This window comes from Balaenoptera musculus, chromosome 16 (genome assembly GCF_009873245.2).
Source record: "Balaenoptera musculus isolate JJ_BM4_2016_0621 chromosome 16, mBalMus1.pri.v3, whole genome shotgun sequence".
NCBI lineage: Eukaryota > Metazoa > Chordata > Mammalia > Artiodactyla > Balaenopteridae > Balaenoptera > Balaenoptera musculus.
Genome location: NC_045800.1, coordinates 61,121,415 through 61,147,867, shown reverse-complemented (window position 1 = coordinate 61,147,867; position 26,453 = coordinate 61,121,415). Strand labels below are relative to the sequence as shown.

General features: G+C 39.8%; 1 protein-coding gene across 7 annotated transcripts in view; it reads right to left on the bottom strand.

Annotated features, from left to right (window-relative positions):
* The window catches only part of USP54 (ubiquitin specific peptidase 54), a 149,920-nt gene that overhangs the window by 11,824 nt on the left and 111,643 nt on the right, over window positions 1–26,453 (bottom strand). For 4 of the 7 annotated variants that reach the window (XR_005016855.1, XM_036829087.1, XM_036829089.1 and 1 more), the window contains exons 10-19: window positions 25,783–25,951; window positions 24,274–24,444; window positions 21,700–21,831; window positions 21,150–21,530; window positions 20,663–20,894; window positions 19,600–19,733; window positions 10,408–10,575; window positions 7,767–7,886; window positions 6,640–6,835; window positions 3,452–4,833 (exon numbers count right to left, since the gene is read on the bottom strand). Coding sequence is in view for 6 of the 7 variants with exons in the window: in XM_036829087.1 (XP_036684982.1) it covers window positions 3,452–4,833; window positions 6,640–6,835; window positions 7,767–7,886; window positions 10,408–10,575; window positions 19,600–19,733; window positions 20,663–20,894; window positions 21,150–21,530; window positions 21,700–21,831; window positions 24,274–24,444; window positions 25,783–25,951 (3,085 nt within the window). In the remaining variant the exon portion in view is untranslated. The remainder of the gene's footprint in view (window positions 1–3,451; window positions 4,834–6,639; window positions 6,836–7,766; window positions 7,887–10,407; window positions 10,576–19,599; window positions 19,734–20,662; window positions 20,895–21,149; window positions 21,531–21,699; window positions 21,832–24,273; window positions 24,445–25,782; window positions 25,952–26,453) is intronic. The other 3 variants (XM_036829090.1, XM_036829091.1, XM_036829093.1) reach the window with 2 other exon arrangements.

The window sequence follows — 26,453 nt, the reverse complement described above, 5'->3', positions numbered from 1 at the left end:
ATTGAATTGTACACTTTAAATAGGTGAATTGTCCAGTATATAAATTATATATCAATAAAGCTTTCTTTTTTTTAAAGCAATAAGTCATACAGAGAAAGACAAATACTGTATGATCACACTTACATGTGAAATCTTTAAAAAAGCCAAACTCATAGAAACAGAGAATGGAATGGTAGTTGCCAGGAGCCAGGGGGTGGGGGGAATATGGAGATGCTGATCAAAGGGTACACATTTCCAGTTATAAGATGAATAAGTTCTGAGGATCTAATGTATAGCATGGTGACTATAGTTAACAATATTGTATTACTATATACCTGAAAGTTGCTAAGACAGTAAATCTTAAATGTTCTCACCACAAAAAAAAGAAAGAAAGATATTGTAATTAGGTATGGTGATGGCTGTGTTAACTAACTTTACTGTGGTAATCATTTTGCAATATATACATGTATCAAACATCACACTGTAGACCTGAAACTTCATTGTTATTTGTCAAACTATATCAATAAAATTGGAGAAAAAAAGTAATTTGGTGCTTAATAATGCTTTACAATAAGATAAAGGAAGACTCCCCTAAAGATATATTCTGTCATATATGGATCCTAATTGCATTTTCCTTCATCGTCTACTTCTTGATTTATTCCACTGATCTCTTCTTTATTCTGCCACGTCAGTTCTGAAGACTCAATTTAAAAAGAGACTCTAACCAAATAAAGCCTAGTTGGTTTGACAAGTTATTTTGAGGACTGATTCATTAACTGGATTTTTAAAATTAGTTTTGTTCACTATTAAGTAAAATTAATGGTTGGTAGGTACGCTTTCATACTGTTTTCAGAAGTATAATCTTCCTGAGTTTGCCAGTATGTATCAAGAGATTTTTTTAAGTTTATAACCTTCAACTAGTTATTACCCTTCTAAAAGTTTATCCTAAGGAGTTTATCAGAAATGTGGCCAAACTCTTAAGTAGAAAGATATTCATCACAGTGCTGTATTATCAAAAAATTTTAAGTAACCTAAATATTCAACCACAGTAGAATGGTTGAATATATTATGGTGTATTCATATGCAGCATATTATAGTCATTAAAAGTAGTTTTTTCCAAAGGGAAAATGCTTATGGATATAATGTAAGAAATCATGGGACTAAACTATATACATATATTATAATCCAGCTTTTTGTAAAAACAAAACAAATAAATATATAGTATATATGCATAAAAAACAAAACCAGAAGCAACATGGATGGACCTAGAGATTATTATATTAAGTGAAGTAAGTCACAGAAAGACAAATATAATATGATATCACTTATATGTGGAATCTAAAAAAATGACACAAATGAACTTATTTACAAAACAGAAATACTATAGACTCACAGACATAGAAAACAAACTTATGGTTACCAAAGGGGAAAGAGGGGGAGGGATAAAATGGGTGTTTGGGATTAACATATACACACTACTATATATAAAATAGATAAACAACAAGGACCTTCTGCATGGCACAGGGAACTATATTCAATATTTTGTAATAACCTATGATGGAAAAAATCTGAAAAAGAATATATATATATATATATATATATATATATATATACACACACACACACACGCATATATATATGTATATATATATTATATATATATATATATACGCACACACACACATGCATATATATATGTATATATATATATATGAACTAAATCACTTTGCTGTACACCTGAAACTAACACAACTTTGTAAATCAACTATACTTCAATTTTAAAAAAAAGCATGTCACTACACTATTGATACTATGTATAAAATAGATAACTAATGAGAACGTATTGTATAGCACAGGGAATTCTACTTAGTGCACTGTGATGACCTGAATGGGAGGGAAGTCCGGAAGGGAGGGGATATATGTATATGTATGGCTGATTCATTTTGCTGTACAGCAGAAACTAATACAACATTGTAAAGCAACTATACTCCAATAAAAATTAATTAGAAAAAAAAAAAGTAAACTAGGGGAAATTTAGAAAAAAAAAAAAAGTATGTCAACCAGGGGTGGGGGGCGGCAACCCAAAGCCAGAAGTAAACTCATGAAACTACTGCCGGGGTTATCAATGATTTTTGTTACTTTATATATTTTCAAAACCATCTACAATAAAAAATGTTGCTATGTGGGGTAACATAAGGTTTGTTTTGTTTTGTTTGTAATATAATATTTGACATTCAATTGGTTAGTTCAGTTTTAATTGCAATATATTTTTTATACGTGTTTATGATTCTTAAAATACTTGACATTTGTATATTCTTTCTCCCTTATATTAGAGAGGAAGCTAATTGAGGCAAACTCCAACTTTTCCTCATTCTTTGTAATCTTCCCATACTGCCCTGTCCTATGTATTAATACCTAAGGAGCACTTAATAAATGTTATTGCAAAGTTTACACTAGAGTGGAGATCCTAAAAAACATATCTTAATATTAAATCTTATATTTATATGATATCCCCCACTCTGATGCTCCTGGGAATATAGCAGATTTTCAATAACCACTTATTTGGCTATAATTAAATGTTGGTTGGCTGCATGCAAAGAACTATACCACCTAAACTGAAGATAAGTTTCTCTGAGTTTAATTTTACAGAATCATACATATCATTTAAAGAGTTGGAAGGTATCTTTAAAAAAAAAAATCATTGAACCAATTCTCTCATCTTATAGGTAAAAACTTGGATATTAAATGACTTGTCCAAATTTTTACTGACAGTTAATGATGGAGACACAACAATAGTTCAGGCTTTGGAGTTCTTAAGTACATCAATCTTAAGTTATAAATATCCTTCATGTCTTCAGTTTACAGAACTAATTCTGTGCTGTGCATTTAACATTAGACTTCACTCTTCACACAATATAATCTCACAAAGAGTCGGTGAACAGGTACCCTACAAGCATACCACCTTGAAAATTCTAAACCTGGTAGTTCCTGAACGGATCAGGGAAGGTCTTGATATTGCTGGTTCAGTACGATCTGGATATGCCACACTGGAGACGTGGCTCAATGTGAACATCCTCACTGCAAGTTGGAGCTTGTTCCTAAGCCATAGAAGAATGACTTTTCCTCTCAGCCTCCCATACCTCATGCTGAGTCACTCTCAAAGGCCTAGGAACCACTCCTTAGCATTCATACTACAGCAGCCCTGGGCAAATACTCACTGGTCTCTTTAGAAGGAGGGAACTAGCCTGTGAGTGATGATTCTGCCCCCATTCTCCACTCTAGAATGTCTAGAATGTCAGAAAAATGTCTAGCCCTTGTCATGAAGTCTTTATGAATAAAGTCAGAAGTTCTACTGCCGCCTCCTAAGCTGAGGATATTATTTACATAGAACACCATCCCCCTTCTGATCTTATCTTCCTGCCTTCAGCTTTTCTATGCCTCCCACACCCCCTGCCCCTGGTTGCATTCTTACCTGTTTGGCTCAGTGGGTTCCAGGCCACTTCCTGCTGCCCCCATCCAGAAGAGCCAGATTGAGAAACCTGAAGACTGGCCTGGTAGAGAGACTCCAATTCTGAGGTCTCCTGCTCTGTGTCTAGGTTCCAATGTGGATGCAAAAGGATGTGGTTTCTTTCTGGATAGGTTACACAGGTATGGGAATCAGGAGGGGAGGACTTCATTCCTGGCCCAGGGACCCCAAGCTGAGAATCACAAAGCCTTGTAACATTCACCCAGGAATCCAAAGGCAAGGAAGTCCCCAAGTCGACACTGCTGCCCAGCTCCTTAGGCCTAGCATCTCTCACTTGAGACGGTTTCCCATGGTAAATACCTGACTCTGCCAACCTGGACTGTCCTCCCCTAGAAGTTTCACCATTAGGCAGCCCAGAGTTCATGGCAAGAGAAGGATGATCAGCAGGCTCTCCCCAGGAAGGCAGTCTGTTCCTACCATCCACCGAGGGCTGTTGTTTTGCCCAAGGCCAATGACCTTTCCCTTGACCCTGTGGGAAAGGAGGCTTTGAGTCAGAAAGGGAAGAGTCCTTCCTTCGACTGTTTGGCAAACTTCTATCCTGGGAACCTGTACCATCCCTTGTGGAGGTGCCCTGCATCCTCTGGAACTGCTCTGCCAGAGAGCGGACAAGCCCCTTTGTGGTAGGAAACTCTGGCCTATAGGGCTCCTCGCTGCCTCCGTCCACTTTTGAAGTCAATGAAGTTTTGAGGCTTTGGGTTTGGAGGCATTGGTTAGTTTTCTGTAAGGTATTAGGAGAGTGAAGCACAGATGAGGAAGGAGCAGGCATTATGGGGTGGCAGGCCCTGTACAGAGAAAGGCTGGGCTGAGCTGATGAACTTGAAGGACCACAGCCTAGGCTGTGTGCATCTCCTCTCTCCGAGGTGGTTGTTCCAGTTGGCTGTAGTAGCCAAGGCATCACCTGGGATGAGTCAGCAGGATCCCTCTTTTCTTGGAATAGCTGTTCTTGATCAGTGCCTCTTCCTTCTTGTTGGGGGAACCTGGTACAGCTGCTGTTGTCCCCCCTGTAGCTTTGCAGCTCACCCTCTGGTTTCCAACCATGATGAGAATTCTTCTCAGTTCTCCCTGGTGTTTTATGTAAGCCCTGCCTGTGGAACACAGAGGGGTCAATGCTGTCCACCTCAACAGAAGTAAGAAGGTTCGAGGCAGACCCACCGGAGGAATTGTGCTGTGGAGCAGACAGGGCAGATGACTCTGGGAATAATGGCGAGTGTGACTCATGGCAGGAAGCGGGTGAGTGGATGAAAGAACTGGCCCCAAACTCTGTATTCATGTAGGGTTCCAGTTGGGCCTCCTGGCTTAACAATACTTGGAGCGGGATAGGCTGTTCACTGAAATAAATAGAGAGAGCCAGTCATAAGCTGTCTTAATTGACAAGATCACTTACAAAAATAACTGTTCATTTGGTTCCCATTTCTAGCTATTCACAGAGGTAATGGTGAAAATAAATGGAAAGACAAGCATAAGTAGAGTCAACAGATCAGAGGTTCACAAGAGAAGGCACATAGTCAGCTCACACCTAAGTAACAGGTAATATTAATTCTCTTTATTAAATACCCTCATCAAAGTTGCCCACAGTAATAGTAAGTAAAGCTCTTGCTAATATTCTTCATTCCCTGTAAAGTCCCATTCCAATCATATTCTACTTACAAATTCAAAAACAAAAATTGCTCATCCCATATGCAAATAACAGTAGAAGGTAAGCAAAGCCTAGAAACCACTCATCCCTAGGGTCCTGAGAGGCAGATCAGCCAAAAGAACCAGAAGGCCACATTTACGGAGTACAGGATGATTTGGGCTCCTGGGATTAATATAAAAATCAACCATTTCAAGTGTATTTTTATAATCTGGATTTGGTTGTATTTATTTACTGAGATATTTCCCCAAAGTAATGTGCTGTGACTCTCTTGAGATTTGGGAGTGGAAGTAGGGATTAACCACAGTTAGTTGATTTCTTACTAATTGTTTTGTATTTCTGACCTAAAGAACTCCGGGCTAGAAGCACTTAGATAAAACCTCAATCACTCACATACATCTAATGGCAGAAGTTTTCTGAAAAGAGTTTAGCTGCCTAAATTGCTTATAATCAAAACACATCTCTGATCAGATTCTCAAATTAGCATTCAGCGAGTGGGGTAAACAATAGGAGAAAAGAAGAAAGAGGAAGATCCTAGCTATGAGCATTAGATTTGAATGATAATACACTATAAACTTTTGTGGGCATAGTCGTTCAATCACCCTTACAACATTTTGAAGAATATGATATTACTTATAAGGAAAGCCGAATGGAGTCAAACAGACCTGGATTTGAATTCCATGCTTCTACCACTTACTGAGTAATCCTGGGTACCTTACTTATCTCATCCTCTCTGAGCCTGAGTTTTCTTATTTATAAACCATTGCTAAATAGTAATCCCTGTCTCCTAAGGTTATTGTGAGAATTAGATAAAATAAAACATAAAAGTGTTCAGCTTAGTGCCTGAGCAAATATTCAAAAAATGTTAGCTTCTTTTATAATGTTTATAGTCTGAAAACTACTCAGGCTTGTTAACAGCCAAAATTAATTCTTACTTAAATCTATCTATGCTCAGTAACAGCCAATTTCAAGGGCTAAAATGGGGAAACTACACCAATGGCCATGGGGACTTTTTTCCTACTCCTGACCATAGGGAAGCAAAACAAAGGGAATCTTTGTGTCTCCTCTCAACGGATCAATCAGAGCAAGGAAGACTGCTTTCTCTGCTTCCTTGACGGACAGGAAGCACTGAAATCCCAAAATAAATCACACGGTTTCTACTGCAAAGTGAAATGTAACTCAGATTGCCATTGTCTAAGACCATAATAGGTACAAATTTAATAATCATGTTATTACACAAGTCCAGAGACTACTCACCCACAGGAAATATAGACAAGTGGTCTATTTATTATGCTATACTTTCGGCATCTTTCTAAGAACTATTAAGAAAAGGACCAGCAGTGGATGAGCTTTTCATTGTATGTCTGACCTGAGAGAAGAAATCTTTTCAGAGGACTCTTCTCTTCCCCTGGAGTCGCCAAGACAATGAGAGCTGGCTATGGAGCACCCTGGTCACTTCTCCCCTGGCGTCCCATAAACTACAATGGTTCCCAGGCACTACCTTGTTGGCTGAGGGAGGGCTCCCCTCTGTGAGGGGAGGCAGGCTGAGGGCTGCGACGGCGGCTGAGATGGTTGCTGCTGCTGCATGCGATCCTGCAGGCTCCGTGCTTTTCGAATACTGATTTGCAGCTTCTTATCGACTAGGGCTCTGCTGTGCGTGCTAGAGTTGGCACCATGCAGGGCAAGTCTTAGTTTAGCTAAAATGCAAAAGAAAATATAGCAGAAACAGAACACAAAAATACAAACAAAAATAAAAAGAATAAAATTCAACCAAAAATGAGCAAAGATATGCAGTAAAACTCAAAATATGCAGCAGGAATACAAGGCGTGGACCATGCATATGCTGTCCAGGGCACAGAGCTGCCTCTGGCTATAAGGAACATTCATGGAAGCCATGGAGGCCAAACAGGTTAATTCAAATTTAAAAAACAAACAAAAAACTAAACTAAAATGAGTCAGGAAGATAAACTGGTGCTTCCATCTTAGACGTTGCCACTCTCATTGTCCTTTGCAACTGACCTGTCCGACTCTGGTCTCCATTCTCTGCTCCCATCTCCCCCTTCCCGATGGCCAACAGCAGAAATAAGATCCAAACCTGCATCTGTCTTTATAGAACACAGTTTCTTGTGGGTCACATTAAAGAACCAGATACAAATTCTAAGCCTTAGTCCTTGCTTGTAACCTTATGGTGCAGCATAGCAGGAAGGCAGGGGAGAAACATAAAAAATCAAATATGCAATGCAAAGTCACAGGCCTGGGAAGTCACAGCCAATTTATTCATTTCCTCTGCCCTAAGCTCCACCTCACTAGTCAGTAACTAGAGAAAGAGCAGACTAACCTCACATCTGAGATCTAACTTTATTTTGGGATTAGAAGGTAGGTCTGGCTGGATAGTTCATTTGTAGACTCCTGCTGAGGCTTTTCCAGTAAATATCCATAGGCCACAGTGACAGCACCTAGCACATTTAGAAATCTGAAGGGCAAAAGATAGCTAAAGTGCCTCAGTTTGGGGGAGTGAGAGTGAGGAGACTTAAAAGCTGTTTTTATCCTATCTGAGTGACAACACTAATAATACCTATTGTGAAGTTAGTCAAAAGTGCCATAGCCATAGCGGTTAAAGTTACTTACAGATAGCTTCGTTACAGAGAGCCAAAGCGGCAGCACAGTCTCCCTTCTGTTCCAGATGCAGCGACTCTTCAAACACTGAATCTGCCTCTTGTAGGGACCTCTCAAAGCCGTCACTCCTCCCTGAAAGGGCCAGCACTTTTCATTTTCATAACAATCTGTTCCAACTTTTCCTATGTGCTGTTTTTTCCCTTCAGAGCACATAGATCCTTGCTGCTGAGCCTCTGGTCCACCCTTACTCCAACTGACCATTACTATTAAGAATTCTCTGAAACACGTAGGACATCCATTTTTGCCTTAGCTGCGACCTTACCAAAGCCATGAAAGAGGGGGATGTCATTGTCCACCACATATTCCAACTCCAAGACCTCTTAGGGAGGCCCTCAAGGAAAGAACAACAAAGTACTGTCTATAATAGAAGGGTGGGTTCTTATGCCTGGAACTGACGTGCTTCTCCACAGTGCAACAAGATACATCTTGGCAACCTGTGTTCAACGCTCCAGATCTCCACCGAGACCTCCACTGCTGTGTTAAGGCAAAAGTGGCTTCAGTACTCTGTGAAAAGCCATCTGTAACACTTCTTTCCTACATTAATTCATAGTTTTCTCTGTACCACCTGCACCTGGAAAATCAATACCTTTCTTGGGCACAGGTGTTCTACAGTTCCTAACTTCAATGTATCTACCAGGCCAGTGGAAATGCCCTGTTCTTGGTTTGCACACAACATACCTTTCATCAGCACTGCTAAGTATTTACTTCTATCATGCCCTTCCTCACCAAACCTACTGTAAAAAAGTCACCTTCCCTTGCAGTGAGCATAAGATGTTTCTTCCTCCCCTGAAAGTGAATGTGTGCCAAACCAGGTGCAGGAGAGTCTAGGGACAGTGCCACATGAAAAGCAAAAAAGTACTGTAAGGGCAAATTTTGTAAAAGAATTCTCAAGTTTATGTATCCCCTTGCCTTTTACTCACTCATAACCATAAATTAGTAGTAAGCTATAACCCAAGTTCACCTACAATGGGATTAATGGTGAGTTTTCACAAGCTCACAGGAAAAAAAAAAAATCATTTCTCCCATAATGTACCCATCCTCCATTAACCTCCAGCTGGACATGGTAAGAAAAGCTCTTCCATACCCCTAACATTCACTCCCCAATTCACCAATAGCTTCGGAGAACAATGAGAAGGAAGTAGAAGTAACAAGTTGGTTCTGAAGAACTTGACATTTGGGTTCTACTCCACCGCTAGAGGTATGGTCCCTGGGGTGGTGGGTACTCAGGCCTGAAGTTTTCTCATTATATCTGAAATCAATTGAATCTATACAACCTTTATAATCAGAGGTGGTGGCTAGAGCAATTAAAACAAAAAAAGTTCTGTACAGAGATATATAGGCAAACTATAGTTGGTCAATGATTGTACTAAATTTTTGTTTTGTTTTGTTTTTTGGTTTGTTTTTTTTTGTACTAAATTTTAATTCTTATCCTCCAGAATCTTAGCACTCCATTCCTTGCTCTAAAACAAAGTGTATGGAGAACTGACAATGAAATACAGCCAGAGGATCCAACTCTCAACTCTAAGGTTACAACCAACTGACAGAGCGGAGAGAAAGGCAAGGGAGGAAGATGACAAGACCCCTCTTTCAGAAGCAGTATAACCTGAGACACCAATGTGATATAGCTTAAGGACAAAAAGGAAGAAAAAAACTATCGAAACATAGGGACATCTAAGAAATTAGGAATGGTAAACTGATTTGGAGAGACAAATACAATGCCTTGGAAAGTGTAAAGCAAACATTGCCTTGAATCAAAAGACAGTAGGATTAGAAGAGAAAAGTTAGCCCCCAAATAAGCCCAGAAGTTCTTCTAAGTGTTGATAAGAAGAAGAAGTGATCAAAAGAAAGCAGCCACCCAAAACAGCATCGGCTCCTATTCTTACATACTTTAGCACAATTGTTGCATCTGGAGGTTCCGAATAATAAATTCATTTCATAGAAAAACAGAGATATAGGTTTCAGGGCCTATTTAAAATAGATACCTCAGCCTTTTTGAACTCTTATTTTGAAGGCTAGTCTCTGCTGGTACAAAGTGATGTTCTAAAGCAATTGAAGGAAAAAAAAGTAACTAATGTGGGGCAGCTGGAGAAGCTGAAATAAAGTCCATGAAAATCATGTGAGATTGGGATATGAATCATCAGAGGATCAAAAGGAAATCAGGCTCTGTGTTCTTAGAACCTGTTTGGTAGATCCACTTCCCTGAAGCTCCAGGTAGGAAATCTCAAGGGCATATTTCTGCTGAGCGAGAAGAATTCCCCTCACTGTCAGTGTGGCTCACTCACTACCTTTTTCTGCTGTTTCTGAATTGTGAGTAGTTTAATTTACACCTTATATAGCTGTTCATCAGAAATATTTTTCATGAACAATATACTATCTCTAATCTACAAGCTTTTAATAAATGGGCCCAAATCAGTGCCTGTCTCTAACCAATAGGCCTGTCACCTCCTACTTTAACTAGCTCTCACTAAAATAGCTGAATTAAGATAAAATATAACTTGGCTAAAGAGAAGACAGAATTTATGAGCTTGAATACTTTTTTCCTCCCAGCTTTCTCTGTTCCCATCACCCACAACCTAATGCTCACAACAATTACCCTGATTCTGCAGTTCATCTAAGTCCATGAAGCGGCTGGGATGAGGGTTAAACCCTTTAGCTGCCTCTAATTCCTTCTCTCGTTTCCTTTGAAGTTCCTGTTCCTGCGCCCTTCTGGCCACCTCTTCCTGTAATTCATCCAGTTCAGTTTTGGAAGATATCTCCCCACCTGGAATACAAGCAAGGGAGAAGAGAAGTCGCCACATTTCCATAACCAAGACTAAGCACTTGCTGTATTTATAGCCACCACACTGCTTTTCCTTTGGAACTCTTGGCTTCAGTTTGGCGTTCATATTTGCATAGTGCTTTCCATTTCAGATTCAGGATGATACCTAGGCCATGAATAATAATAATATTTATTGGGTGCTTTATAACAACAATAACAACATGACAACTAACATTTGTTCAGTATTTACTGCGTGACAGGCATAGCTGTAAACACTTTTACATATATTATTTAATTCTCACAATAATATATGAGGTAGGGCTTCCCTGGTGGAGCAGTGGTTGAGAATCTGCCTGCCAATGCAGGGGACACGGGTTTGAGCCCTGGTCTGGGAGGATCCCACATGCCGCGGAGCAACTAGGCCCGTGAGCCACAACTACTGAGCCTGCGCGTCTGGAGCCTGTGCTCCGCAACAAGAGGGGCTGCGACAGTGAGAGCCCCGCGCACCGCGATGAAGAGTGGCCCCCGCTCGCTGCAACTAGAGAAAGCCCTTGCACAGAAACGAAGACCCAACACAGCCAAAAATAAATAAATAAATAAATAAATAAAATTAAAAATAATAATAATAATAATAATATATGAGGTAGATACTATTATTGCCCACATTTTAAGAATGAAGAAACTGAGTCACAAAGATGATAAATAACTTACCCAAGGTAACAAAAATGGCAAATGGTAAAGCTGAATTAAAGTCAAATAGGTTAAATTCATAATCCGTGCTTTTAACTATTAGAGAGCATTCTCTACCACGTGCTACCAGTGACTCACCAGGAAGCTTCAAACAAGTCAATTTCTCCCTCTTAATTTCCACCACCTTTTTAATGAGTTTGGAAAATACTGATAGTAGTAAAAATTTAATTTTTTCAATTTTTCACAGATGGAACCAAACACATCTAAAAGGATGTCCATGATATATTAAGTGAAAAATCAAGTGACAGAATAATATCTATAGTATGACTTCCTTTTATTTATTTTTAAATGCTAGTAATAAACTTATCTATGGACAACTAGGGCGTCTGCCAGATGCTGGTGGGGGACCTCGATGCCCAAGGAGACAGGAGGAACCCCCAAGCGACCCGGTAGGACGTTGGGGGGCTAAGGGGGAGGAGAAGTGGAGGTAGGACAGGACCTGCGCCCCCAAGGGGTGGCTGGGAGCAGGGAGGGGTTCCCATGCCTGGAGGGAGCCTCGGGGGCTCGGATCAGGGGGAGCACGCCTGGTGTTTCCCCTGCCCAATTGGCCCGGGAAACCTGCCCAGCTCTCAGGCCCGGTCCTACGCCCTCAAGAGGCCCCCTCTACTACATTGGTTCTGGGGGCATAGGAGGGAGGCTGGAGGAGAACAGGAGAGGCAGGCGGGATGAAGGGGCCCTCCAGGACGGAGGAACAGGAAAGTCACAGAGGGAGTGTGCCCTGCCCACTTGGGCTGGGAAGCCTGCTGGGCTCCCAGGCTGGGTCCCCCGCCCCCCAAGAACAGAGGCATGCCTGGACCCCTTCTGTTGCGTAGAGCCTAAGCCCCACCCCGCCCATGGCCCTTTCCAGCCCTGTGCGTCCTAAGCATAGGCCCCACCCACCACCTAAACCCCACCTGTGCCTAAGCCCCACCCCCACAGCCAAGGCCTTTTCCGCCTTTTTTTTTCTCTTTTCCCCTCCTCTTTTTTACTATTGTGGTTCTGTTTTACCTTCCGGTTGTTGTTTCATATTTATTTTTATTTTTATTTTCTTTCTAACATATCTGTTAGTTTCCTAGTCTAATTTTATTTTTTACTCTTTGTTATTGTTCTGCTTTTTTTTTTTTTTTTGCCACCCCACATGGCTTGTGGCATCTTGGTTCACAAACCAAGCTGGGCCCAAGCTCCTGTGGTGGAAACTCTGAATCCGAACCACTGGACTAACAGAGAACCTCAGATCCCAGGGAATATTCATTGGAGTGAGGTCTCCCGGAGGTCCTCATCTCGGCACCAAGACCCTGATCTACCCAAGAGCCCACAAACTCCAGTGCTGGAAGCCTCAGGACAAACAACCAGTAAGATAGGAACACAATCCCACTCATAAAAAAAAAAAAAAAAAATGAGCCAGCAAAAAAATATGTCACAGATGAAGGAGCAAGGTAAAAACCTACAAGACCAAATAAATGAAGAGGAAATAGGCAATCTACCTGAAAAAGAATTCAGAGTAATGATAGTAAAGATGATCCAGAATCTCGGAAATAGAATGGAGGTACGGATTGAGAAAATACAAGAAATATTTAACAAAGACCTAGAAGAATTAAAGAACAAACAAACAGAGGTGAACAACACAATAAGTGAAATGAAAAATACACTAGAAGGAATCAATAACAGAATAACTGAGGCAGAAGAACGAGTAAATGAGCTGGAAGACAGAATGGTGGAAATAACTGCCGTGGAGCAGAATAAAGAAAAAAGAATGAAAAGAATTGAAGACAATCTCAGAGACATCTGGCGCAACACTAAGTGTACCAACATTCGAATTGTAGGGGTCCCAGAAGAGAAAGAGAAAAAGAAGGGTCTGAGAAAATATTTTTGAAGAGATTACAGTGGAAAACTTCCCTAACATGGGAAAGGAAATAGTCACCCAAGTCCAGGAACTGCAGAGAGTCCCATACAAGATAAACCCTAGGAGAAACACACCAAGACACATATTAATCAAACCAACAAAAATTAAATGCAAAGAAAAAATATTAAAAACAGGAAGGGAAAAGCAAAAAATAACATACAAAGGAATCCCCATAAGGGATTTTTCAGCTGATTTTTCAGCAGAAACTCTGCAGGCCAGAAGGGAGTGGCAGGATATACTTAAAGTGATAAAAGAGAATAACCTACAACCAAGATTACCCAGCAAGGATCTCATTCAGATTCAAGGGAGAAATCAAAAGCTTTACAGACAAGCAAAAGCTAAGAGAATTCAGCACCACCAAACCAGCTTTACAACAAATGCTAAAGGGAACTTCTCTAGGCAGGAAACACAAGAGAAGAAAAAGACCCATAAAAACAAACTCAAAACAATTAAGAAAATGGTAATAGGAACATACATATCAATAATAACTTTCAATGTAAATGGATTAAATGCCCCAACCAAAAGACACAGACTGGCTGAATGGATACAAAAACAAGACCCATTATGAGCGGTCTACAAGAGACCCACTTCAGACTGAGGGACACATACAGACTGAAAGTGAAGGGATGGAAAAAGATATTCCATGCAAATGGAAATCAAAAGAAAGCTAGAGTAGCAATACTCGTATCAGATAAAGTAGACTTTAAAATAAAGACTGTTACAAGAGATAAGGAAGGACACTACATAATGATCAAGGGATCAATCCAAGAAGAAGATATAACAATTAGAAATGTTTATGCACCCAACATAGGAGCACCTCAATACAAAAGGCATATGCTAACAACCATGAAAGGAGAAATCAACAGTAACACAATAATAGTAGGGGACTTTAACACCCCACTTACACCAATGTACGGATCATCCAAACAGAAAATAAATAAGGAAACACAAGCTTTAAATGACACAACAAACCAGATAGATTTAATTGATATTTATAGAACATTCCACCTGAAAGTGGCAGAATACACTTTCTTCTCAAGTGCACACTGAACATTCTCCAGGATAGATCACATCTTGGGTCACAAATCAAGCCTCGGAAAATTTAAGAAAACTGAAATCGTACCAAGCATCTTTTTGACCACAATTCTATGAGATTGGAAATCAATTACAGAAAAAAACGTAAAAAACACAAATACATGGAAGCTAAACAGCGTGCTACTAAATAACCAAGAGATCACTGAAGAATCAAAGAAGAAATTTAAAAATACATAGAAACAAATGACAATGAAAACACAATGACCCAAAACCTACGGGACACAGCAAAAGCAGTTCTAAGAGGGAAGTTTACAGCAATTCAATCTCACCTCAAGAAACAAGAAAAATCTCAAATAAACAATCTAACCCTACACCTAAAGCAACTAGAGAAAGAAGAACAAAGAAAACCCAAAGTCAGTAGAAGGAAGGAAATCATAAAGATCAGAGAAGAAATAAATGAAATAGAAACGAAGAAAACAATAGCAAAGATCAATAAAACTAAAAGTTGGTTCCTTGAGAAGATAAACAAAATTGATAAACCCTTAGCCAGACTCATCAAGAAAAAAGGGAGAGGACGCAAATCAATAAAATTAGAAATGAAAAAGGAGAAATCACAACTTGACACTGCAGAAATACAAAGGATTATAAGAGACTACTACAAACAACTATATGCCAATAAAATGGACAACCATGAAGAAATGGACAAATTCTTGGAAAGGTACAATTTTCCAGACTGAACCAAGAAGAATTAGAAAATATAAACAGACCTATCACAAGTAATGAAATTGAAACTGTAATTAAAAATCTTCCAACAAACAGAAGTCCAGGACCAGATGTCTTCACAGGCGAATACTATCAAACATTTAGAGAAGAGCTAACACCCATCCTTCTCACACTCTTCCAAAAAATTGCAGAGGGAGGAACACTCCCAAATTCGTTCTACAAAGCCACCATCACCCTGATACCAAAACCAGAAAAAGATATCACAATAAAAGAAAATTATAGACCAATATCACTGATAAACATAGATGCAAAAATCCTGAACAAAATACTAGCAAACAGATTCCAACAACATATTAAAAGGATCATCAACCATGATCAAGTGGAATTTATCCCAGGAATGTAAGGATTCTTCAATATACACAAATCATTCAATGTGATAGACCATATTAACAAATCAAGGAATAAAAACCATAAGATCCTCTCAATAGATGCAGAAAAAGCTTTTGACAAAATTCAACACCCATTTATGATAAAAACTCCTCAGAAAATGGGCATAGAGGGAAACTACCTCAACATAATAAAGGTCATATATGACAAACCCACAGCAAACATCATACTCATTTCCACTAAGATCAGAAACAAGACAAGGATGTCCACTCTTGCCACTCTTATTCAACATAGTTTTGGAAGTCCTAGCCACAGCAATCAGAGAAGAAAAAGAAATAAAAGGAATACAAATTGGAAAAGAAGAAGTAAAACTGTCACTGTTTGCAGATGACATGATACTGTACATAGAAAACCCTAAAGATGCCACCAGAAAACTACTAGAACTGATCAGTGAATTTGGTAAGGTTGCAGGATACAAAATTAATGCACAGAAATCTCTGGCATTCCTATACACTAACAACGAAAAATCAGAAAGAGAAATTAAGGAAACAATCCCATTTACCATCGCAACAAAAACAATAAAATACCTAGGAATAAACCTACCTAAGGAGGCAAAAGACTTGTACTCAGAAAACTATAAAACACTGATGAAAGAAATCAAAGATGACATAAACAGATGGAGAAATATACCATGTTCTTGGATTGGAAGAATCAACATTGTGAAAATGACTATACTACCCAAAGCAATCTACAGATTCAATGTAATCTCTATCAAACTACCAATGGCATTTTTCACAGAACTAGAACAAAAAATTGCACAATTTGTATGGAAACACAAAAAACCCTGAATACATAAAGCAATCCTGAGAAAGAAAAATGGAGCTGGAGAAATCAGGCTCCCTGACTTCAAACTATTCTACAAAGCTACAGTAATCAAGATAGCATGGTACTGGCACAAAAACAGAAATATATATCAATGGAACAGGATAGAAAGCCCAGAGATAAACCCACACACACATGGTCACCTATTCAATAAGTGGTGCTGGGAAAACTGGACAGCTACATGTAAACAAATGGAATTAGAACACTACCTAACACCATATACAAAAATAAACTCCAGATGGATTAAAGACCTAAATGTAAGACCAGACACTATAAAACTCTTAGAGGAAAACACAGGAAAAACACTCTTCGACATGAACCACAGCAAGATCTTTTTTGACCGACTTCCTAGAGTAATGAAAATAAAAACAAAAATAAACAAATGGGACCTAATGAAACTTCAAAGCTTTTGCACAGCAAAGGAAACCATAAACAAGACGAAAAGACAACCCTCAGAATGGGAGAAAATATTTGCAAACAAAGCAACTGACAAAGGATTAATCTCCAAAATATACAAACAGCTCATGGAGCTCAATATCAAAAAAACAAACAACCCAATTAAAAATGGGCAGAAGACCTAAACAGACATTTCACCAAAGGAGACATACAGATGGCCGAGAGGCACAAAGATGCTCAACATCACTAATTATTAGAGAAATGCAAATCAAAACTACAATGAGGTATCACCTCATACCAGTCAGAATGGCCATTATCAAAAAATATAGAAACAATAAATGCTGGAGAGAAGGGTGTGGTGAAAAGGGAACCCTCCTGCGCTGTTGGTGGGAATGTAAATTGATACAGCCACTATGGAGAACAGTATGGAGGTTCCTTAAAAAAACTAAAAATAGAACTACCATATGACCCAGCAATCCCACTACTGGGCATATACCCTGAGAAAACCATAATTCAAAAAGAGACATGTACAACAAAGTTCACTGCAGCACTATTTACTACAGCCAGGACATGGAAGCAACCTAAATGTCCATTGACAGATGAATGGATAAAGAAGATGTGGCACATATATACAATGGAATATTACTCTGCCATAGAAAGAAACGAAATTGAGTTATTTGTAGTGAGGTGGATAGACCTAGAGTCTGTCATACAGAATGAAGTAAGTCAGAAAGAGAAAAACAAATACCATATGCGGACGCATGTATATGGAATCTAAAAAAATGGTACTGATGAACCTAGTAGCAGGACAGGAATAAAGACGCAGACCTACTAGAGAATGGACTTGAGGATATGGGGAGGGGGAAGGGTAAGCTGGGACAAAGTGAGAGAGTGGCATGGACATATATACACTACCAAATGTAAAATAGATAGCTAGTGGGAAGCAGCAGCATAGCACAGGGAGATCAGCTCAGTGATTTGCGATGACCTAGAGAGGTAGGATAGGGAGGACAGGAGAGAGGCTCAAGAGGGAGGGGATATGGGGATATATGTGTGCATATGGCTGATTCACTTTGTTGTACAACAGAAACTAACACAGCATTGTGAAGCAATTATACCCCCATAAAGATGTATAAATAAAAAAACTTATCTATGTACTTGTACCTAGAATAGAAAGCACAGAAAGAGATGTAAAAAGATACATGCCATAATGATAACAGTGGTTCCTTCAGTTTGAAGAGGCAATGGGCAAGTTACTGAATTGTTGGGCTAACATTTACTTCTGTAATTTTTTAAAAGGGTGGTCAGTGTCACCAGATAAAAAAATAGGGTTTACTATACAAAGAGGATGGTGGGGTGTATGGTGTGTGAAGAATTTATTCTAACTCCTTGCCAAATATCTTTTACCAGTTGAGGAATCCAGTCGGTGAATTCTATCCAGCTAATCTAGAATTAGGGCTATCAGTGAAATCATGAGACTCAGTCTTTAGTGTGCTGAAAAGCTATTGGCTATCGAAGGAAAGAGAAGGGGGAACAGGCTCATGGAAGAGCACAAGTTTCTCAAAGCAATGTTAGTCAATATGAGATAAATTAAAATGTGGGAAGTAAACCAAACCTATAATTTCATTAGGAAGAATGAAATGGTTTCTAACTATAACTATGGGTTTCTAACTATAACCTACTCTAGCCCAGGATTTCAGAGATATCTGCTTCTACAGGCATTGTTCTGCTCTGCCAGATGTTAACAACCTATGGCACTCATACCTAAAAGAGTTCATGACTTTTTATTTCTGCTGCATATCACCCTTCCAGCCACCTTTAAGAACTTTCAGTGGCCATTAAGAGAACTGGTGGTCAGACTAGTAATGTTCCTGGTGTCATCTCTACAGGTTGGCACATAATATTCTGTCCTCATCTCCCTAGTGAGCTGGCCACATATCTATTCAGAAGCTCATTAAACCAGACCATAGTTAGGTTTCTGCCCACACACCCTACTCCCAATTGATCTAACATACCAGAAAAAAAAGGGATGAAACACATCTTTCAGAGAAGGTTGATTTCTAAGTTAGACAAATGGACCCCAGAACTCCTCAGCCAACTAAACAATACTGAATACTCACCACCTTCCTTCAAGCATCACAAAAAGTCTCCATGTTCGGGAGACTACATAGTTACCACCTCAATTTTCAGCTGTGAGTAAGTAAAGGATTTATTTTACTTATTTGAATATGCACTGTAAGTATATATGTGTGTTGTGAGAAGAATGTAAAAAGGATATAAAACCTATGACTACCTCAAATGTCTATGCTTGGTGTCTCATACCTGGAATTCCAATATTCCTTTATCTTCAGGCTTTGACTTGTTAAAATGCTAGTTTCTCTTAGAGAAAGCATACTTTAAACTATTCTCAGTCACATACATCTAGTGTAAAAGAGTTAGATCATTCCTTTCAAGCTTGTTTAGAGAAGGAGGGACACAGGCACATTCAAGAAGGAAAAACAAAGCAGGGATACTAGACAGGATATAGAGGCAGGGGTAAGGGTAGTTCTGACCTGCTTATTTCCCAGTTTTGCCCATAGCCTACATGTCCCCCTTGTTATCTCAATTCATAGTACTAAACAATAAAAAATCCATTCCCACAAGAATGCCTCTATACCAAGGAAAGCCCTAGGAGTTATTCTTCTGAGGAAAGCAGGTGCTACTGATACTGTTCACCATATTTCTGTTCCTTCTTGCTCCCTCCAGGGCTCTCTCCAAGGTGGAAAGGAGCAAGCAGGCAAGCTATGATAGAGAACAACAACAACAAAAAAAGATAATTCCAGAGATGGAGCAGATCAAATGTCTTCACATTTACATTCTGATGGAACAAAGGACAATTGTCCTCTAATTTCAAACATGCTCATGTTAGGCTGTTTCCCAAATAGAATTGGCAGTAAAATCCAGTTCTCCAAATCCAGCGTCCTTGCGCTTACCTGAGAGGGGCTGATTCTTTGTCCAGCCACTCCTGGATACTGTGGAGTCTGCCTCCAGGATGCTACTACTGTGAGACTTGGGGATGTGACGCCAGGAAGGGGCCAACCCAGCTGACCTCTTAGCACTTGTATCCCTTCAAAACAGAAACCAGAGTCTAGTGAAAGCATCAGAAGGCTGATAACTAGCAACATTCCTAGGACTAAATTCCCTCCAAAAACAACAACAAAAACCCCAAACATCGAACTAATATAATTAAAATACCTGCAAAACTACTTCTGAAAAATTGAAATACCCACTCGTTCCCCCATCTTATCTCACCTCATTCACATTTTGTGCATCTAGCAGTGTCTGGCACAAAACTTATTTAATGAATTAATAAACAAATGCTCTCATATGGATTGCCTTCCTCTTTCTTATACTTTTGTAGCATCTTCTCATGTGTAAAACTAAACAGGGTCTGAGGTCAGGGAAGAGCAGTGGGAAAGTATGAGGATACGGTTATCACTCTTGCAGAAGATATCACTCCTTTCAAAGCTATACTGTTAGGAAGCTTGTCTCTGAGGCAACTCAGTAAAAACAATATATGGAGATCTGAAATTTATAAAGCAAATGGGCCCTATGGACAGGGTGCAATGGCCACTATTAAACAGTCATCATTATCTTACGGAATTATGAATATCACTGGCTTCATAAGACACAGAATCCCCAGTGATCTTAAAAAAAAAAGCCTAATATAAAGGGCAAGAATAAATAACAACTGGGTTTTCTCTCTGATCATAGAACTATGTAAGTTTTGGTTCACTAACTCATTCTTTCAATAAAAGTTATTTACTAAACAATTATTTTATATATAATACTTTAAAAGTTGCCTCTCCTTTCTCAAATGCCTTTGCTCCTTCTCCCAGCAGAGGGTACTGTTGCCATAGAAAGTTGATCGAGCACATTTTGCTTGCCCACAAGACAGTAATAAAGTCCATCTCTTCACTTGTCTGAGTTAAAAAGCCTCTTGGTGGCTCACATTTCTGCAAGGGACAATGCAGCTATTCAAAGGCCAAACAATACCTGCAGACATTCGCGCTCTCAGGCAGGGCTGCATCCAGGCTGACAGGGCTGCTGCTGTTCCTCTCACTGCTCTCATAGCCAGATTCCATTCGCTGGATTAGGCGAGGGTGCTGCTCTAAAAGGTGACAGGCTGGCCGTACTGGGCCCCAGATCTTGTACTGGGGTCTTGGTCCGCCAGTCTTAATGTCGTAAGCAGGTGGCTTGCTTAATTCATCTGGTGTAAATTCTTTAGCTATCCCAATCAAAGGACAAGTATGGAAAAGGAGGTAGATTTAGCATCTGCCTCAAATCAAGATATAACTAACCCTTCCCTCTAGCTACTCATTCACCGAACTCATATCCCCAAAAGGCGACCCACGAGGGTAAAATTTTTACCCTTCAAGGTAAAAATGCACCTTGCCAAGTCTACCAGAAAACCCAGGTTTTTTTAAAAATACAAAAATCAACTTTATTCAAAAGCTCAATTCTTCCCTAATTATCTCCTTACCTGAATCCTCAGAAAAGGGGCTAAGCTGCGTATAGCCACAGTGCTTCCTTTTGTCCTTACTAAAGATACTGTCAATATTGAGAGACTCCCGTTTGGGTCTCCATGTTGGACGATACTTGCTAGAAGAACTGGATTTTGACTCACTGCTGGTACTCTCTACTTCCCAGTCACGAGAGTGTAAAGGCAGGTTCCGAGGAGGTTTTTTGTCAGTCTGGTCTCCTCCCCTCCCCACACAGGGAGATCCTAGGTTGGTCTGAGAAACCAGGGACGGTCTGTTATGGATAATATTGCTGACTGTCTCCTTAAAATCCCTTAGCCTGTTGGTGCTGCTGGACGATTTGGAGGCATTCCTAGGAGCCTGCTTCTCTTTCAGTGTTTCTCCTAAAAACACAAAGGATGAAACAACTGTAAATGTTTAAAGTCATCACGGGCACCCAGACTCCAGAGTCGAAAAAGAAAGAAAGGCCTTTGAGCAGACAGGAGAAGCCACAGTTGGAGTGTGAGTGTGACAGAGTGAACAAAGAAAGAGAAACTATGCAGGGGGGCTTGCCTTCACTGTGGTACCCTGAGGCCTGAAGCTCATCGCCTTTCCTCCTGACCCGGCCAGAGCTCCTCTTGCGCTCTATCAGTGAACCTTTCTTGGATGGGAGTTTCTGATTACATTCACTATCAGTCAGGTGTCCTGAAAAAAACAAGGAAATGGGGGTAAGCTGGTATCTGAGACTGACCTCATCCTTTAGAGAATCTACTCTCCCTTTGGCATTCATGGCAGTACCACAAACTTAGTGGATCAGAAGCTGGAGAGGCCAAGACTATGTGATTTAAGTGTAGCAGGAATCTCTCAATAGATAAAGGCAGAAAAGCTCAAGTATTTAGCGGGAACTTCCAAATTTACAATGTCTCCTGAGCAAGTACCAATCTCGATCCCGCTCATAATCCTTCCCAGTGACCCAGAAGGACACATTACTTGGTAGTTTTTAAAAGGCAAAAGTTTTAAAGATTATATAAGAATATCATGGTAGCAACACATACCGAGTGAAGTTTAATTTTTATTACATCTGGTATTATCCTAGGTGCCCAGCCTTTGCCCAGAAGAGCTCTGATTGTATATGGCTTTAAGACCCAGTTCTAAACATTCCTTAAATGTGAATCATTCCAAAGGACATCTGAACTTTGAATAATTCTCATTCCCAGCCATAACCCATGCTTTACCAAACTTGACTTCGCCCAGAGATTACACTTCATAGTTCCTCAATACTAATCACTGGGAAACCCAGGAGATCTGGGCTCTTTTATGTAACTTGCCATACTTCACGCCCACAGTATGTGAATGTATAAGTATGATCTGACAACAGCAAAGGTCAGATTCTAAAGGATATAATCATCTAAGCTGCTGGAAGCCAAAGGTGAATTAAGCAACAATTAAATTGGAATATAGGCTTAGAGGAAATCCCCTAGGGTTCTCAAATATCTGAGAGCTAGCAGAAATTTGCTTTCATATGTTAGTTATGAAAATCCTTGTACATATTCAGGTATGATATGCAATGATATGGCTACATATTTTCAATTACCAACGCAATCTCTTATCGCTTTTATCTAATCATTTGCTATCTCTGGGCCCATAAGAAAGACCTATCAGTTGGAACAACTAAATCCGAAAATGTAAAAACCAATGGGCATGCTCCCCCACCCCCAGCCATTCACAAACCCTTCAAATAAACCTGACTCTCCTTATTTATCCTGTGACTTGGTTTCTCCCTGGTTCACCGTTTCAGAAATACAATCTAAAAAAATCACACTTTGCAAGTAGTCATCTATGCAATAGTCATCAAAAGAAATCCAACATGAATCCAACCAAATCACTAGATCCAACTACCAATTTATAAAAAATATAGAAGACAGAGAAACACGCTACAGTTTACCATACAGACACAATCAGCAAAATTTAAAATGTGGGAAAACTACAGCACAAACTGCCTAGTTCTTCAACAATAAACAGAAAGGAAGAAACAGAGGCAAAACCTACAGATTAAAGGAAATGTAAAAGACTTATTAACCCATCACAATGTGTAGACCTCATTTGGATTCTGAGTCAAAAACAAACCAACCATTAAAAAATATGACATTTATGAGATAATAGGATATTTGAACACTCATTGGTTATTTAGTGGTTTTAAGAAGTTATTAATTTAAAAAATGATTCTTTTAGAGATACATAGTAACATATTTATGGAAAAGGTGATATGATGTCTGGGATTTGCTTCAAAATAATCCATGAGTAGGGGAAGTGGGCAGAGGTACAGATAAAACTAGATTGACCATGAGTTATAATTATTGAAACTAGGTGATGGGTACATGAAGGGGCTGTATACTATTCTGTATGCTTTTGAATATGTTTGAAATTCTCTCTCTTTTTTTTTAAAGGGCATGCACAGGATGTAAACCACCAATCTGAAGCCATGGGATCACTAATTCCCAAGTCTCTAAGAGTATGGGCACTGTTCTATGCCTTAGGTGATGAACTTTTCATCTCAGCAGTCAGTCACTTACTGTTCTTCCTTTTGTGCCCTGTAATGATTTCTTCCACTGACACAGGCACAATCTTCTGTAGATTAATAGAACAATTCAAGAATGTTCTCTGCATGGAACTCACAATAACAAACAGGCTAGCTTTCCATCCTTTTATTTCTCTGTCCTTCAGGAAGCCCAGCAAGGTCATGAGCAGGTTTCCCCATCCATAAATATGCCCCTTCTCTCAAAGCCCTTCAGGGCTTTCAAACAAAGCCTGGCATGAGAAGGAAATGAGGTGCAAGACCACAAGGGTTAATGGGGCACTATGAGAATGACAGGGATCCAGAGCACAGCAGGAAAAAAGCCTTCAGAGAAAGATTTCAGAATAAACAATCACATTACAAGGGTCCTTACTGATAGGCTGCTGTTGACGGGAACATCATCATTCATTCAGAATTGAGTTGCTTTCTTCCATCCCTCTCAATTACCCAAGTTCTGTGCATTTCCCCCTTTGCATGACAAACATTTCTGACTTGCCCCAGTTTCTTTTTCTTGGGAGACCCTCTATGCAGAACTGAATCAGGCAAGCAGGGTCCACTGTATAAGTCCCTACCTGTGTCCCGACTGCTCTGAGACGTGGAATCGTTCTCCACATTATAGATGACTGTTCCCTGAGAATCAGAAGAGAAGTGACTGACCACAGACTCATGGTGGGAGTGTTTGTAGGGATAGCTCTCCGCTGAAGAATCTGTTCGAGTATCACTTGAGATGGAGGGCTCCCTCCCTGAGGGAAGGAGGAGACATGCAAAGGTGAGGAGAGAGAGGACAGTGACAGAGAGGGGGCGAAGAGCTGGACGGCAACAAAGGTTCACGAGGTAAGAACTTCCTAAATGGAAGGGTGAGAAGGATATAGCAGAGCCATTCTTCCCAACTCCCAACTTCAGATAACCCAGGCACACAATTCCTTCCACTCCTGCCCCTACCTTGCTGAAGCCCTCCCTTTGCCTGCCATTGTGAAAAACTGTGGGGCTTTTAGAAAACCTACAGGGGGAAAAGTAGAAGAAAGGAAAAAGTTGTGAAAAGTAAGATCTACTTAGATGGCAAGTCCCACGCCAACCTGGCACACATAACCAGTTGTTTCCCTATCCCAGAATTTTTCTCCTATACTGCCAGAAAAGTCACTTTTAAAAATTTAAAAGCATTTTTAATATCTATGAGACATTATGGGGCAGTTATTTATACTTTGGTGTGAATTAGTTCAATTAGACTACTTTCCTCTGAGCACCTAGCTGAGATAAGCACAACAGTGTAAATGGGTGTTTGACTAAAGGGAGAAGAAGCAGAGCAGGTCTGGGTGGGGCACAAGGGTGGGAAGAACATACCAAACAGGAGGGAGGTACAAAAGGGAGGGGAAAAGATTCCAAAGACAAGTATCTTCTCTTTCAAAATTATACTCAGGGCCAGCCAGCCTTAGATCCAGAAGAGGAAAAGAACATTACTTTTTCCTCCTTTTAGGAATCAAGCCAAAACCATTAGGGTTGTATTTCTATTATAGGATGAGTTTCTGAGGGATAGCCTGAGACTTTAGTAATAAAGCTGCAACTGTTTCTACAGGAAAACATGATTTAAGTTCCAAATAACTGAATTAGAAGTGAACAGCTGATTCATAAGCTAAGGAATATTGCTACTACACTTGGCATTTTAAAACAAAAATCTCTCATCCCAAACAAAATGATGAGCTTTGTAGTAACTCATATCATTTTCTTGGTCTTAACAACTCAAGTCACTGTTAAATTGCTAGTAAGAATGAGTCATCTTAGCAATATTAGAAGGTTAAATAGTGAGGTTTCCCTCACAAACTTAATACCTCAGTCTAAATGAACATAATTTCCTTCTCATTTTTGAATCAGGGCCAGGTGATCTAGACAATACATTCTTAAACACTGAAGGAAACAAAGCCTGGCCCAACTTGGGCTTCAGCATGAGTTGGCACTTCTTTCTTATCTCTGATGAATCCTCTTTCTCCAAGCTAGGTTAAGTGCTAGGCTCATGACTGTGAGACCCTACTGTCCAGTCATCACATTGGAGTCGGGAGGGAGAAGTAAAGAGCTAGGCTGCTCACCTGAATCTTCACTATCGTAGCATGTCCTGCTGTACGACTGGAACGCAACTTGCGGGGGCAGGTCCTGGGTGGACACTGGGGTACCCTGGGGGTCTGCATAAAGTAGCAGCAAAGGCTGATAATGCCCCTTGATGCATTTGGTCACCACATCCTTCCATTTGGGCCCAATCTGAACCAGAAACAACCAGAAAAAGCATGACAATTATACTTCATATCCATAATTCAACACATATCTTTCTATTCTATTTTTCTAAAGAAAATAAAAGAGATGAAAAGACAAGAACTGGGTAAAGAAACAACAAAAGAGATCTTGGACCTAAACTTAATGAATTTTTTTTTTTTTTTTAATTTTTGGCTGCACCACGTGGCATATAGGATCTTAGTTCCCCGACCAGGGATCAAACCCACGCCCCCTGCAGTGGAAGTGCGGAGTCTTAACCACTGGACCTCCAGGGAAGTCCCAATGAATTTTTTGTTAAGTCTTTTTTAATGAAATCCTTTCAGAAAGCACTAAAACCCTATAAGAGATAGGAATGGTGAATAAAATTACTTTTATTCCTGTGAAACATCAATTCAATTATGAAATATGAATAAAAGTTCTCAAAGCTGAATATGCTATGTGAGGGAACTTCAGTTGACTTGGTGATCAATTTCTTTTCACAGACATCAAA